Source organism: Zophobas morio, unplaced genomic scaffold (assembly GCF_036711695.1).
Source record: "Zophobas morio isolate AGI-343-1 ecotype UQ-CSIRO unplaced genomic scaffold, CSIRO_AGI_Zmor_V1 ptg000041l, whole genome shotgun sequence".
Classification (NCBI taxonomy): domain Eukaryota; kingdom Metazoa; phylum Arthropoda; class Insecta; order Coleoptera; family Tenebrionidae; genus Zophobas; species Zophobas morio.
The window spans coordinates 1,694,640-1,711,512 of NW_026972146.1; the positions used below are offsets into that span (position 1 = coordinate 1,694,640).

Consider the following 16,873-nt stretch of genomic DNA (forward strand, 5'->3'; position numbering starts at 1 on the left):
AGTTTTCTTTCAAGAACAGGATTGTATTTTTATTTATTTCAAAATGGTTGTCGACGCAGGTGGCTGTGAAATTCTAAATAAAGTTGGCAGTACACCAAGTACAGCAATTTTAAAATTATCATATCATTTTTTGACATTTCACTTGTAGTATTAGAAACACGTGCGTCAGACTCATTTTACAAATTTTGTAACTATATATTCGATTTTTGAAAAAATTACATGTTTACGGTCACTTTTTTCTCTGAAATAATTTTAATCTTCCCAATTATTCACCTTTTTTTTAGACGATAAATACATTTAATAATTTAGCTTGTCGGGGACACCAATGAAATAATTTTAATAACACCTGAACGTGCTCGCTGCGCTCGCATTCTAAACGTTATTTTTTTACTTTTAAGTCTGTTAGAACTGATCAAGAAAAAATCTCAGCGAAACTTTCTAGGTTTTGTCATAATAATAAATCTCTAGAGTTATTAATTTAGAGCAAAAAAAAAAACGATTAAAATGCGAGCGCAGCGAGCACGTTCAGGTTGTTGGGGTCTATCCGACTTTAGTATTCAGACATTTTCAAAATTCACTTTTTTATACACTAAAATTCTCTCAGTAATTTATCTTCTCAGGGAGAACCAACGAATAATTTTGATTAACATCTAAATGTGCTCGCTACACTCGCATTCTGGTTTTTAGCATAATGATTTTAGAGATTTCCGTGTAAAAGTAAATTACAATGAAAAAAATGAACCATTTTTTAATAACAAAAAAATTTGTTCTTAATAATTTAGCTTCTCAGGGACACTAATGTATATATTTTTAAATGACACCTGAACATGCTCGCTGCGCTCGCATTCTGAACGTTCTTTTTTTGCAGTTAAGTCTCATAGAACTGATTACGAAAAAATCTCAGCGAAACTCTGTAGGTTTTGTCGTAATAATAAATCTCTAGAGTAATTAATTTAGAAAAAAAAAACCTTTAGAATGCGAGCGCAGCGAGCACGTTCAGGTCTCTCCGACTTTGGTATTTACAGACATTTTCAAAATTCATTTTTTTGGACAGTAAAATTCTCTCAGAAATTATCTTAACAAAGAAAACCAAGGAATATTTTGATCAACATCAGATAATGTGCTCGCTGCACTCACATTCTAGTTTTTAATATAATAATTTTCGAGATTTCCCTGTAATGGCTTAATTTTTGTTTTTGTTTTTGTTTTTTTTTTGTTTTTTTTTGTTTTTTTTTTTTTTGTTTTTTTAATATACATACAGAGTTTTCTTTCAATAACAGGATAGTTAAACATATTGTCAGTTTCTTGTTGGGAAAAAAAGACTTCGTATGGTAAGATAAAATGGACAAAATATAAGCCCCGCCCACCCACCCATTCTCAATTCTGATGAATGTTTTATTCGTCTTAAGCTAAAGGGCGGAGTTTAGTTACAAAATCTTCATTTCTCTACAAGAAATTACCATATGAAATATGTTTTTTAAAGAAATATTGATGTTACAGTTAAACTCCGCCTTTCGGTTTGATTAGGAATGAAAAACTCATCACAATTGAGATGGAGGCGGGTGGGTGGGGCTTAATTTTTGTTTTTTTTTTTAATATATACAGTTTTCTTTCAATAACAGGATAGTCAATCATGTGGTCAGTTTCTTGTTGGGAAAAGAAGACTTCGTATATTAAGATAAAATGGACAAAATATAAGCCCCGCCCACCCACCCCTTCTCATTTGTGATGAATGCTTTATTCATCGTGGGCCGAAGGGCGGAGTTTAGCTGCAAAATCCTCCTTTCTATAGAAGAAATTGCCATATGAAATATCTTTTTAAAAGGGTCGAATTTTCTAGAAAAATAATATGTTACAATTAAACTCCGCCCCTTGTGTTAGTAGGAATGAAAAACTCTTCGCAATTGAGATTTCGGCAAATTTTCACCAATTTTCAAAAAAATCTTGCCCAGGAAGCATAAAAGAACCATGTTTTTGGAACCAGAACAACGAAATCTATATTTCCATTTTTTGGGAATTTTTCGGCAACTTTTTTGGAAGCGAAATTTTTTCTCAATGAAATTGGTAAATTTTTGTAGGAAAGTATCGATTTTGTAATTCGGCTGCGCCCCTCGCTGTGACAACGAATGAAAAACTCGTCACAATTGAAATAGGGGCGGGTGGGTGGGGCTTAATTTTTGTTTATGTTTTTAATATATACAGTCTTTTTTCAACAACCCGAAAGTTAAACAAGTTTTCAGTTTCTTGTTGGGAAAAAAGACTGTATATTAAGATAAAATGGACAAAATATAAGCCCCGCCCACCCACCCCTTCTCAATTGTGATGAATGTTTTATTCATCGTGAGCCGAAGGGCGGAGTTTAGCTGCAAAATCCTCTTTTCTTTACAAGAAATTGCCATATGAAATATGTTTTTAAAAGGGTAAAATTTTCTAGAGAAATATTAGGTTACAATTAAACTCCGCCCCTTGTCTTCTTATGAATGAAAAACTCATCACAATTGAGATCGGGGCTGGTGGGCGGGGCTTAATTTTTTTTTCTTTATATACATAGTTTTCTTTCAACAATTTTTTGGCGCAAAGAACGAGATATTAAAATAAAAAACATAAAGTCAATCTATTATTCAATAATTTTGGACTTTTTTCTCGAAAAACTGAAGAAAACTGAAAAAATTGAAAATTGAAAACTCGTGAAATTTCAAATCGAAAAACTGCAAAATCCAAAAATCAAAACGTCCAAAATTGGAAAATCGGGAAAACTGGAACATTTAAAAATGAGAACTCGAGGAGATATCGTAAAATTGAAAAATTGCAAATTGAAAAACTGACGAAAGGAAACATCTAAATGTGCTCGCTGCACTCGCATTCTAGTTTTAAGTGTAATAATTTTAGATATTTCTCTGTAAAGGTAAATTACAGTGAAAAAAGCAACCATTTTTGAATAACAAAAAAATTGTTCTTCATCATTTAGCTTCTCAGGGACACCAATGTATATATTTTTAAATGACACCTGAACGTGCTCGCTGCGCTCGCATTCTGAACGTTCTTTTTTTGCAGTTTGGTCTCGTATAAGAGACTAAGAAAAAATTTTAGCGAAACTGTCTAGGTTTTGTCGTAATAATAAATCTCTAGAGTTATTGATTTAGAAAAAAAACCCTTTAGAAGCGAGCGCAGTGAGCACGTTCAGGTCTCTCTGATTTTGGTATTTACAGACATTTTCAAAATTCACTTTTTTAGACACCAAAATTCTCTCAATAATTTATCTTCTCAGGGAAAACCAACGAATAATTTTGATTAACATTTAAATGTTTCTCACATTTACTAACACAAAAATTGTTCTTAATAATTTAGCTTCTCAGGGACACCAATAAATATATTTTTTAAATTACACCTGAACGTGCTCGCTGCGCTCGCATTTTAAACTCGTTTTTTCAGCTTTAATCTCACAGAAGTGATTAAGAAAGAATCTCGGCGAAGCTGTCTAGATTTTGTTGTAATCTCTGAACGTATTATCTACTTTAAAAAACAAATCTTTAAAAGACGAGCGCAGCGAGCAAATTCCGCTTTCTGAGGTCCGCTGCGCTCGCATTTTAAACTTGTTTTTTTCGGCTTTAGTGTCATAGATTAAGAAAGAATTGCGACGAAGCTGTCTAGATTTTGTTGTAATCTATAAACATATTATGTACTTTAAAAAACAAGTCTTTAAAAGGCGAGCGCAGCGAGCAAATTCCACTTTCTGGGGTCTCTGCAACTTTGCTACTCAAAAATTAAAAATTTTCTCATTAATAATTTTATCTTCCCAGGACACAGATTTTGCTATTTTTCGGTTTGAAATTTTTCATTTTTTTTTGTTTCGTCAATTTTTCAAGTTTCAAAGTTTAATTTTTCAGTTTTCCAACTATTGAATTTTTCGATTTGCGTTCTCGAGTTTTCAGTTTTTAATTTTTCAGGTTTTTGATTTGCAATTTTTCGTTTCTGTAATTTTCCAATTTGCGATTTTTCAATTTTTCATTTTTTTCATTTTTTTGTTTCTTCAATTTTTAGAATTTGCAGTTTTTTGATTTAAAGTTTCTTGGTTTCTCTATTTTATTTTTGACCTTTTGGGTTCTTTAATAAGAATTTCTTCAAATTTTCGATTTGCAATGTTTCCTTTAGGTTTTTTATTCTTTTTATTTTTACAATTTTTCGATTTTTCAATGTTCCGATTTTATAATTTTTGTTTTTTCAATTTCACTTTTTTCAATGTTTCATTTTTTCAAGTTTTTATTTTAAAATTCAGTTTTTCATTTACTAACTTTCGGATGATTTTGCATTTTTTCGTACATATCTTCAATGGAATTTTTCGTTTCGGTTTTTTATTTTTATATTTTTCAATTTTTCGGTTTTTCAGTGTGCTGATTTTACAATTTTCCTTCTCAATGTCATTTTTTTTCATAATTTTTAGATTTTGCAAAGTTTATGCTTTTGAGTTTTTGATTTTTCGGTTTTTTAATTTTGCAATTTTTCTTTTCGGTTTTTTATTTTCTATATTTTTCAATTTTTCGGTTTTTCAGTGTTCCGATTTTACAATTTTTCCTTTTAATGCCAAATTTTTGATTTTTGAATTATTAGATTTTGCAAATTTTAGGTTTGAAATTGCAGTTTTTGATTTTTCGGTTCCTTAATGTTTCATTTCTTCAAATTTCCGGTTTGCAACTTTTCCTTTCGTTTTTTGTTTTCTTAATTTTTACAATTTTCCCATTTTGCAATGTTCCACTTTTATCATTTTTGTTTCTTTAATTACAATTTTTTCAATTTTTCATTTTTTCGATTTTCCAACATAATAATAATAATTTGCATCTTCAATTTTTCGTTTTTCTTTCCTATTTTTTAATTTTTCGGTTTTTTAATGTTCTGATTTTTACAATTTGTCTCATTTAATGCCAAATTTTGTAATTTTTGGAATTTCTGTATTTTTATATATTTTATAATCGGTTTGAAATTTCTTGAGTTTTCAATGTTTCAGTTTTTCGGTTTTTTAATTTTTCATTTCTTCAAATTTTCGATTTGTAATTTTTCGTTTCGGTTTTTTGTTTTCTTCATTTTTCAATTTTATAATCTGTTAATTTTTTCAATTTTCCGATTTTTCATTTTTTTTTTTTTTCAAATTTAGGCCGAGTTTTCGTTTTAAAATTTTCAGTTTTTTTATTTTCCAGTTTTGGATGTTACAGTTTTTTGATTTTGCAATTTTTCATATCTTCAATTTTTCGATCCCGTTTTTTATTGTCTTTGATTTGCAATTTTTGGGTTTTTATCTGTTCGATTTTTGAACTTTAATTTTTTTAATTTCTTGTTTATTCAATTTCAGATTTTTCGGTTTCATGATTTTTCATCAATTCTTCGTTGTTCTTTTCTTATTTTCCTTATTTATCAATTTTTAGATTTTTTAATGTCCTAATTTTACAATTTTACTTTCATTTTTAACGCCAAATTTTTGAATTTTTGGATTTCTGAATTTTTAAATTTTGCAATTTTCGGTTTGAAATTTCTTGAGTTTTCAATGTTTCAGTTTTTCGGTTCTTTAATCTTTCATTTCTTCAAATTTTCGATTTGCAATTTTTCGTTTGGGTTCTTATGTCCCTTGATTTTTAAAATTTTTCGATTGTTCAATGTTCCCATTTTTTAATTTTTTGTTTTTTCAATTTTTTTTTTTTAATTTTTCGTTTATTCAGTTTTTATATTTTACAATTGTGTGTTCGTAAAATCGGAGACATGCAACGAATCACCTGTGATCTTTGTCGAGATAGTTGTAACATTATAAATTGTAAGTAGGTAGTTGAACAATAAATTATTACAATCTTTAACTTCACAGCGACATAAAATTGTAGAAGGAAATTTTTAAACTAATCTTCCATGAAACACAGTGAAAACTCGTATATTAATAACAATATTATTAAAAGTAGAGATGCATGCGTCAACAAACAGTGACTCAGTGCAGCAGAAAGAATCCCAAGTTAATGAGTTAAGAGTACTCGTAAACATAACATTAAATTTAATTGATCTGGAACCGCAAGGAGACAACAAAGTACCACCAGAACTAGCAAAAGAGAAATTTTCTTGGGGCTTAAAACTGCCACTTGGATTCTCCGGGCCAATATTTGTCCAACCCGCCATAAATACCATGCATTTAAGTAAGCCAGGTACTGGTTTATGAGGGTTGGGGTTCAGTACCTGGAACTATTTATTTAGGAAATTCCCCGAACTCCAGGTAAACTCCACAATTACCCAAACGCGACTTTTCATAAATTACATTTTACTACTTGTTGAAATGCTAAACCTCCAGATTACGTTTATTATGCGCAACATAATTAGAAGAGGGGTCGTATTATCGAAACGATCTCTTATTTTCTGGTTTACTATAAAATTTGCATAATTGCATACTGATTTGACATTCGATCATTTACAAGCAATTTCGTTTTGCCTACGGGACGACTGGAATTTTTGTTGTGTCTTTGCCAGGAAAAAAACAAACGCGGTTCGCATGTTTTATCAGCTTATACCTGAGAACACGTGTTAAAATCAAACATGTTGTAGACAAGAACTGACTTTTTAAATTAGCAATCCGCGATTTTCGTCAAAGCGCGTGAAAGTAAGCGAGCGATTGAACAGGTGACGTCGATAAGGGTCACGTTCGCGCAGACGTCACACACTCGTAATCTCTGATGGTATCGGGCGTGTAATTGTGCCGTTGCAACTTTGCGCAAATTTTATTTGCTCTAGAAAATAAAGGAGTTGAGAGCGGCTATTTTTAGAAAAAGAAAGTTAAACGGGTATTTTTAGCTTATTGAATTGATCGGGTGGTATTTTTATTATTGGAGTTTTTATAAATAATCTTCACACACTTTCACGCCCGAAATAAATTAAATACGGCGGGAGTGGGTGGCGGTGGGATCTAGTATCAATATGAAAACAAAATCACGATGAGCTCACAATGAGGAAGCGTATTTTTAGCAACGACGTTGTTTTATTTTTTTTTTTTTTATGAAATACGAAAAACTAGTGACGTTTGTGGTGCAGCCGAACTGCGCCGATTTATAATAGGAGTAATAATTTTTAGTGCAAACACTGCGTGAGAACCGACCACAGGTGTCGCAGACAAAGAAAGGATTTTATTGTTTTTCAGTATACCGGCCGGTAACCAGTGCATGAAAATCTAATTTAGTCTCTACAACAGTAATTATGTACTCGAAAGTGCATTGAAAACCGCAAGAATATTTTTTCATGTTTTCCCATGATGATTTTAAAGGAAATGTGTATTAGCGGTTTTAGTTGCGTCGTTGATTAACTTTTTTATTCAGTTGAAAAACGATATTCAAGAAAGCGGTTATTTCGACGTAAATTACACATACGTAGTTTTGTTTCGCAGATAATAATGACGCACGTGTTGTTATTTACATTGATAGCTGATTTATTTAAAGTCTGTTATTCATCCCCCCTGAAAGTCCGTGACGTGAAGACCCCGTGTCTAAATTTGATTTGTGGCGGTCTTTGTCAGCGCCTACTGCGTCTTATCACCACTATTCTATTTTTACAGAAATGTGGGTTAAGTCCATGGTTAATGAACTCATAATCGATGTTATCATTCACTTCGTTCGATTTACTTTTGAAACCTCTCCAATCATTTCGTTTTCGTTTCAGCCAATAATTCATTTAAAGCCGACTCCATTCACTGAATTTTTCATTCAAAGCCTCGGCAACCCGAAGTCGAATTTCATACGAAATTTTCGACTTAACAAAGATAATCTCGCTGGACTTTCTCGGTGACCATTAACCCTAATTATTATCATCATTGTCGTGATTTAAATCGATCACTTTTTGCGCATAATAGATCTCCGATACGGACATTAAATCCACACACTGTAACCCGTGTAATTATTTTAATGAATAGCCAGATTTAATAGCTGGATTTATTGGCGAGCCGTCACACAGGTGGCAGCACCGGCCTAGAGGCCACCGGCCTCATCGACCAAACAGCTATGCTTAGCGTGCCGACACTGCTCACGATGTTTTTTTTCTTCGGCCGACGAGTTCAACGGAAACTGCTATAAATCAGGAAATTTTTGATTGGCAATATATGGATTTTTAACGAATTCTGGTTCCGTCGGGACGGACGGCGAAGAGGAAGTCGAGAGGATTTTAAAAGTCACGATGACGGCAGAAATGATGGAGTGGAACGTAAGGCCTGAATAATTGAGCGCAGGGGCGGCGCGCGGAGGGCTCGGGGGCCCTTTTATGCACTCGCTGGAATATTAATCCTCATTAAAACTTCAAATACCGCGAAGAACAGACGACGACGATGCTTTCTATTAATTTTTTCGAATTCGAGAAAACAACGTGTCCGAAGCAAACGGAATTGATAAGTGGGCGCGCCAATTTATGCAATGTTGGTTGCATACGCAGGTTTGCAATATTTTTATACTCGAATATTATATTAGAAGCTGGTAAATTTGGAGGTATATAATTGTTAATATTTCCAGTCGATGGTAGATTAAAAATATACGCACTATTTTACTATAACAAATTCATTGTAGCCCCGCCCACCCACCCTGTCTCAATTGTGATGATTTTTTTAATTCATCGTGAGCCAAGAAGGCGGAGCTTAACTGCAAAATCTTTATTTCTCGACAAGAAATTAAAAAGTTATTTTTGAGTATTTGTTGTTCAAAGAATACTACGTATATTAAGAAAAAATTAAAGCCATACCCGTTCTGATCTAAATAGTAATAAAATTTTTGTTCGTTGATAGACCTAGGGGCGGAGCCTAATTGCAAAATTCATATTTCCTTACAAAAATTTACCATTTTAAGCGTGTTTTAACTTTCTAAGAATAAAAGAAATCGTCACAATTGAGATGGGGTGGGTGGGCGGGGTTTATATTTTGTATTTTTTTGATATACATAGTATTCTTTGAACAACACGATAGTCAAAAGCATGATTTTAATTTCTTGTAAAGAAATAAGTAGTTTGCAGTTAAGCTCCGCCCCCTTGGTTCATAGCGAATAAAAAAATCATCACAGTTGCGATAGGGCGGCGGGTGGATGGGCTTACATTTTTTTTTTGTTTTGTTTTAATATGTGTACTTTTTTCGGAACATGAAAACATGTTTAAAATGGAAAATTTGTATAAAGAAATATCGATTTTGCTATTAGGCTCCGCCCCATAATTGCAAAATCCATATTTCCTTGCAAAAATGGACCATTTGAATCATGTTTTAAGTTTCTTGTTGTGAAAAGATGGCCAGGTATATTAAGAAAAAAAAGTCAAAATATAAGCCCCGCCCACCCACCCTATCTCAATTCTGATGATTTTTTTTATTCAAGTTAAGCCGAGGGGCGGAGTTTCGTTCTAAAATCCGTATTTTTCTGCGAGAAATTACCATATGAAATATGTTCTCAAGTACTCGGTTTATACAAAGAAAACTAAATGTATTAATTATAAAAAAAAAACCAAAAGAGAAGGCACACCCATCCATCTCCATCTCAATCGTGATGAATTTTTCATTCGTTGTCAGACCGAGGGGCGGAGCTTAATTGCAAAATTGACGTTTCGCTATACAAATTTACCATTTTAAATATGTTTTAAGTTTCTTGTTCTGAAAAGACGACTGCTACGTATATTAAGAAAAAAGGCAAAATATAAGCCCCGCCCACCTGCCCTGTCTCAATTGTGATGATTTTTTTTTTATTCATCAAGAGACAAACGAGGGAAATTTAATTGCAAAACCTTTATTATTTCTCTACAAAAAATTACCAAGTAAAACATGTTTTGGAGTATCGTATACAAAAAATACTATGAATATTAAGAATACTATGTATATTAAGAAAAAATCAAAGCCAAAGATTTAGCCCCACCCATAGTAATGAAGTTTTCATTAGTTGGCAGACCTAAGGGCGGAGCCTAATTGCAAAATCCATATTTCCTTACAAAAATCCACTACTTTAGAACGTGTTTTAAAAGTTTCTGAACATAAAAAATTCATCAGAATTGAGATGGGGTGGGTGGGCGGACTTAAAAACATGTTTTAATTTCTTGTGAAGAAATAAGTATTTTGCAATTAAGCTCCGCCCCCTTGGTTCACGGCGAATAAAAATAGATCATCACAATTGAGATAGGGCGGGTGGGCGGGCTTACGTTTTGCTTCTTTGTTTTAATATGTGTAGACCTCTTTTCACAACATGAAACTTAAAACATGTTTAAAATTGTCCCGCTTCATAATTGCAAAATCCATATTTCCTTGCAAAAATGTACAATTTTAACCGTGTTCTAAGTCTCGTTTTGTGAAAAGATGGCTATGTATATTAAGAAAAAAAGGCAAAATATAAGCCCCGCCCACCCGCCCTGTCTCAATTGTGATAATTTTTTTTTATTGGTCGTAAGCCGAGGGATGGAGTTTAATTGCAAAATCCTTACTTATCCAGAAGAAATAAAAAACTGTTTTTGAGTATCGTGTTGTTCAAAGAATACGAAGTCTATTATGAAAAAAATAAAGCCAAAGATTAGGCCCCACCCATACCCGCTCCGTTCTTAACTCTCGATACGTCGAGGGGTGGGGCTTAATTGAAAGATCTATATTTGTCAACAAGAATTTACCATTTTAACCATGTTTTAAGTTTCTTGCTATGAATAAATGGCTGTGTATATTAAGAAAGAGAAAGCAAAATACAAGCCCCGCCCACCCACCCTATCCCGATTGTGACGATTTTTTCTTAATCGTCGAGATTTTTTTTTTTAGAATTTAAATGCAAAATTCTTATTATTTCGGTACAAAAAACTACCATGTAAGACATTAATTTGACAATCGTATTATTGAAAGAACACCATTTATATTAAGAAAAACCCATACCTGCCTTGATCTAAACAGTAATGAAATTTTCATTCGTTGGCAGATTTAGAGGCGGAGCCCAATTGCAAAATCCATAACCATTTCCAAAAATGTACCATTTTAAACGTGTTTTAAGTTTCTAAGAAAAAAAAAATCATCATAATTTAGATGGGGTGGGTGGGCGGGGTTTATATTTTGTCTTTTTCTGAATACACATAGTATTCTTTGAACAAGTATGATACTCAAAAACATGTTTTTAATTTCTTGTCAAGAAATAAGTATTTTGCAATTAAGCTCCGCCCTCTTGATTCACGGCGCATAAAAAAGATCATCACAATCGAGATAGGGTGGGTGGGCGGGCGGGTAGACATTTTGTCTTTTTGTGTTAATATGTGTAGACTTCTTTCCACAAGATGAAACTTAAAACATGTTTAAAATGGAAAATTTGTATAAAGAAATTTCGATTTTGCTATTAGGCTCCGCCCCATAATAGCAAAATCCATATTTCCTTGCAAAAATGGACCATTTGAACCATGTTTTAAGTTTTTTGTTGTGAAAAGATGGCCATGTATATTAAGAAAAAAAAGTCAAAATGTAAGCCCCGCCCATCCACCCTATCTCAATTCTGATGATTTTTTTATTCAACTTAAGCCGAAGGGAGGACTTTAGTTCTAAAATTCGTATTTTTCTGCGAGAAATTACCATATGAAATATGTTCTCAAGTACTCGTGTTATACAAAGAAAACTAAATGTATTAAATAAAAAAGAAAACCAAAAGAGAAGCCACACCCATCCGTCTCCATCTCAATCGTGATGAATTTTTCATTTGTTGTCAGACCGAGGGGCGGAGCGTAATTGCAAAATCGATATTTCGCTATACAAATTTACCATTTTAAATATGTTTTAAGTTTCTTGTTGTCGAAATTATCTACACATATTAAGAAGAAAAAAAAGGGAAAATGTAGATCCGCCCACCCGCCCTATCTCAATTCTGATGATTTTTTTTATTCGTCGTGAGCCAAGGGGGCAGAGCTTAATTGCAAAATTCTTATTTCTCTAACAGAAATTAAATACATGTTTTTGAGTATCGTGTTGTCCAAAGAATACTATGTCTATTGAGAAAAAATAAAACCAAAAATTAGGCCCCGCCCATACCCGCTCCGTTCTTAATTCTCGATACGTCGAGGGGTGGGCCTTAATTGAAAGATCTATATTTGTCAACAAGAATTTACCATTTTAAACATGCTTTAAGTTTCTTGCTATGAATAAATGGCTGTGTATATTAAGAAAGAAAAGGCAAAATATAAGCCCCGCCCACCCACCCTATCCCGATTGTGACGATTTTTTCTTAATTGTCGAGATTTTTTTTTTTTAGAATTTAAATGAAAATTCTTATTTTCTCTACAAAAAACTGCCATGGAAGACATTAATTTGACTATCGTGTTATTTAAAGAATACTATTTATATTAAGAAAAACCCATACCTGCCTTGATCTAAATAGTAATGAAGTAAATAACTATTTACAAAAAACTACCGTTTTAAACGTGTTTTAAGTTTCTAAGAAAAAAAAATCATCACAATTATAGATGGGGTGGGTGGGAGGGGTTAATATTTTGTCTTTTTTTTTCTGAATATACATAGTATTCTTTGAACAAACACGATACTCAGAAACACGTTTTTAATTTCTTGTCGAGAAATAAGTATTTTGCAGTTAAGCTCCGCCCTCTTGAATCACGGCGAATAAAAAAATCATCACAATCGAGATAGGGTGGGTGGGCGGGCAGACATTTTGTCTTTTTGTGTTAATATGTGTAGACTTCTTTCTACAAGATGAAACTTAAAACATGTTTAAAATGGAAAATCTGTATAAAGAAATGTGGATATTACAATTAGGCCCCATTTATACCATTTTAACCATGTTCTAAGTTTCTTGTTGTGAAAAATGGAAATCCATATTAAGAAAAAAAAAAGGCTAAATATAAGCCCCGCCCACCCACCCTGTCTCAATTCTGATGATTTTTTGTTATTCGTCGTAAGCCGAGCGGCGGAGCTTAATTGCAAAATTCAAACTTTCCTACAAAAATGTATTGTGAAGATTATTATATTAGAAACTGGTAGATTTGGAAGTATATAATTGTTAATATATCTAGTCGATGATAGTTTAAAAATCTACGTAGTATTTTGCTATAACTACGTGTTGTTAGTAATAAAAGTATACAGTTTAAGAAAATTATTGACAATTATTCGGGAAAATTTTGTGATGAGGTCATTAATTTTTTGGGATAACCTTAAAACGTTTTCAAGAATTCAGAGCATTCGGTTTTGCAGTCATATACATATGTGGAAAAGAACTGATACGTAATAAATTATTGATATGAAGTCAACATGAAAATTAAAAAACAGAATGAAAAAATGTTTCATCATTTGAAAAAAGTTTTTGTATATACTCGTATTTTGGGAACCTCTGTTTGAAATAATCCTCGGTACACTTTACGCAATATGTGCCTTCGTGATGGCCTTGTTATTGTATATTATGAAGATAAAATTACAATGCAATATTTATTTACTTATTTGTTTATTATAAGCGTGCGAGTAAGAGTGGGTATGCAACACACAATACACGGGCGATAAATCGGTTTGTTTCGGATTTCCGCGCCGGTAAAATTTGCCGCTTTCGCGAAAATTGCGTATACTACACGTGTAAATATTTTACTACAATGTATGTTTTGGTTGCAGTGGAGTGGCGGTCCTCAGCTGCACCGACTGCAGCGGCAGCAGCACAGCCTCGAGCGACATCACCGATCCCGGGTCGCCTTTCAGCACAGCGTCTAATCACTCCGAAGACTCGGCGTCGCAGTCCTCCACGAAGATGCCGCCAACGCAACAGACCGCCCATCATCCGCCGTGGCCGTGGACGACGGAAGAATGTAGTAGTAACACGTCGATCAACCCGAAGAGATCCATGCAACTAGATAAGACTGCCTTCCCGAAACGACTCAAGTCCAACGAGGACACGACGACAACTAGCAAACAATCACCGCCATGCCTAAGCAACAAAATGACGACGTCGGTCAAGGGACAAACCGCGGCCCTTGCTTCGTCAGACGCCGCCGCCACCCCTAGTCCTAACGATAACAATAAATCCGTTAATGTTAAGAAAACGTCGAAGAAGGTCGAGCTGACGAAGCAAGGGAAGATCACGGAGTACTTCAAATCGCAGGTGAGTGTAGCAAAAGTACCGGCGCGATCGACACCTATATCGTCTTCGTGTTTGTGGTTGTCGCAGGTGAAACTGCACGTGATCAAAAAAGACCCCGTCTCGAAGCCGCCGCCAGTAAGTACCGCCAAATTCGTCTCGCTAGTCGACCAGCAGACCCAGTTCAACGGCATCAGGCCGCCGAACTCGCGCGCCGCCCCCAAGAAGTCGTCCGAGTCCAAGAGCCGCAAGTTGTCGCACGTTACAGTTCCTAGGAAGATCCTCCCCGCCCCCAGCAAGCTCCCCGACAGCCCCGTCGCCCTCGCCCAGCCCCCGGTGAACTTCGCCCACACCATGACCCTCACCGCCCTCAGCTTCCCGCCCAACCTGACGTACCTGCACACCAAGGCGCCCAAGCCGCCCGACAACGGCCTCTTCGTGCCGCAGTTCGCCGCCGCCGGCGCCATTCCCGTCCTCGGGCACGTGCTCCAGCCCGTGCAGAAGGTCGTCAACAGCTTCAACTGCGTCAAGCTCAACGCCACCGTCGTGCCCTTCGTCAAGCTGAACGCGCTCCCGCCGACGCTCAGCGTGGAGACGGCGCAGCCCACGGTCATCTCCGCCAAGCCGAAGGCGGAGGCCGCGCGCCTGGAGGAGGCGCTGTCGCGACGGATGGGCGAGGAGAAGTCGCCCTCGTCGGCGGAGAGCTCGGACAGCGGCGTTTCAGTCAAGGACGGGCTGGAAGTGGCGGTGGAGGAGGCGGTCACGGTGCCGCCGCAGAAGTCGCCGATCCTCTCGCAGCCGAAGACAATCAGGTTTCCGCCGGCGAAGCAGGAGAAGGAGGAGCCGAAGGAGAAGGCGACGCACGCGCAGGAGTCGGGCCTGTGCAGGTGGGCCGAATGCAGCGCACAATTCGACACCAGTGGGGCCTTATTAGAACATCTTCAGGTGGGTTAATTTATGTCTACATACTGAAATGTGGCAACACCGCAAAAGTGCACGTGCTTGGCAAATATAAACATAACCCAACAATTTTCTGTCAACAAGTCTTATTTCCAAACTTCAAATTTCAACCAAGATATTGACAAGAGTGACAGCCAAATGACAGCGAGTACTTCGTTTTGACAAGCGTTGTTGCCTTCCACCAACTCTGTTCCAATTGATGTAATATAATTTGGCGCAGCATTTAAAAAAATTCAACTTTGAACATCTTTTAATGCAGGAAAAAATGTTTCTATACCGGGTGCCGTACGTTATGTACGGGGGTTTCCTTAGTCCCAAAAAAATAATGAAAAAATTCTTCACGATGTAGATTACGAAAAAAACGTCATTTTATAAAAACAAAATTGGCAACACTGCACGCACCTAATGCGGCTTACTTTCTGATTTCTTAGTAGCGATGGTGACTGAGAATAAATAAACCAAAAAAACATTTAACAAGACATTTATAAATTAGAAACAAAAACAAAACCAACAAAAGAGAAATCCATTAAAGCATAACCTACTAAACACTACTTGCTAAGATAAAACTGATTTTGCCAATGACATACTTTGTAAGAAAAGAGGAGGTGGGTGGGCGGGGTTAGTACCCGCTAAGATAAGACTGATATTGGCAAATAACCTCTCTAAGAAAATGAAGGGCGAGCGGATGTTGCTGGTACTTACCAAGATAAGACTGATTTTGCCAAATGACATACCCTCTAAGAAAATGAAGGGTAGAGGGTTGAAAATAATGTCTGTTTTTCATGTTTTCTCGAAGTTCCATGATTCCTAGAGTATGAAAAAATAAATCCGCCGTTTCCGTCTGTTTTTAAGTTTAGGAAATAATATACTTCAACACTTGTGGTTTATGAATCCGCCTCAGAGTGGTATTATACATATTTTTTACTTAATAGAGGTTATTACAAAAAAATCTCAATCAACTTGTATAATTTTTTAAAGAGAAAATTTTTTTAACCAAACTAATTAACATAATAAGAGATCTGTTCGAAGATTTTTGCGAAATTTTAGAATCAGCTTTTTTTCTAATTTCGATACTTTTAATAACGCTATAATACCGAGAGAGCAATAAAAACACGGTCAATTGAATTTTTGGCTCAAAAATGCATGGCCATCTCTTCTATCGGCTTCTCAGTACGTTTCTAGTAACTAATGCACAACTCTGTACTAAGTAGTAACTAGTACTTGCCAACATAAGGCTTATTTTGGCAAATGACATATCTTCTGAAAGCACAGGGGGCGGGTGGGCGGGGCTAGTACTTGGTAAGATAAGACTGATTTTGGCAAAAAATATTTCGGTTACATTTAGGAATTTAAATCATTACTATGGAAATTTGCAATTTAACACCTTTAAATTGAACAAGTTTTTACAAGATTAATAGGGGAAAAATCAGTTTTATCTAACAAGTACTAGGCCCGCCCACCATTTTCTCAGAGGATATGTCATTTGCCGAAATAAGTCTAATCTTAGCAAGTACTAGCCCCGCCCACCCACCCCTATTTTCTCAGAGGATATGTTATTTGCCAAAATCAGTCTTATCTCATCAAGTACTAGGTCCGCCCACCCGCCCCCTGTGCTCTCAGAGAATGTCATTTGCCAAGGTAAGATTTATGGTAGCAAGTACATATTAACATTTGGCAAAATCAATCTTATCTCGGCAAGTATTGGCCCCGCCCACCCACCCCCGATTTTCTTCGAAGGTATTCCATTTGTCAAAATCACCCGCCCGCCCTTTATTTTCTTAGAGGGTATGTGATTTGGCAATATAAGCCTTATCGTGGCAAGCACTAGCACCGCCAATTCACCCTTTATTTTCTTAGAG

The 16,873-nt window shown here is 35.4% G+C and overlaps 1 protein-coding gene across 2 annotated transcripts in view; it reads left to right on the forward strand.

The window, feature by feature from the left end:
- Nucleotides 1-16,873, forward strand: part of Jing (jing) — a 143,612-nt gene that overhangs the window by 113,095 nt on the left and 13,644 nt on the right. For both annotated transcript variants that reach the window (XM_064071888.1, XM_064071889.1), the window contains exons 2-3: nt 13,595-14,078; nt 14,145-14,999. In XM_064071888.1, coding sequence (XP_063927958.1) covers nt 13,595-14,078; nt 14,145-14,999 — 1,339 coding nt within the window. The remainder of the gene's footprint in view (nt 1-13,594; nt 14,079-14,144; nt 15,000-16,873) is intronic.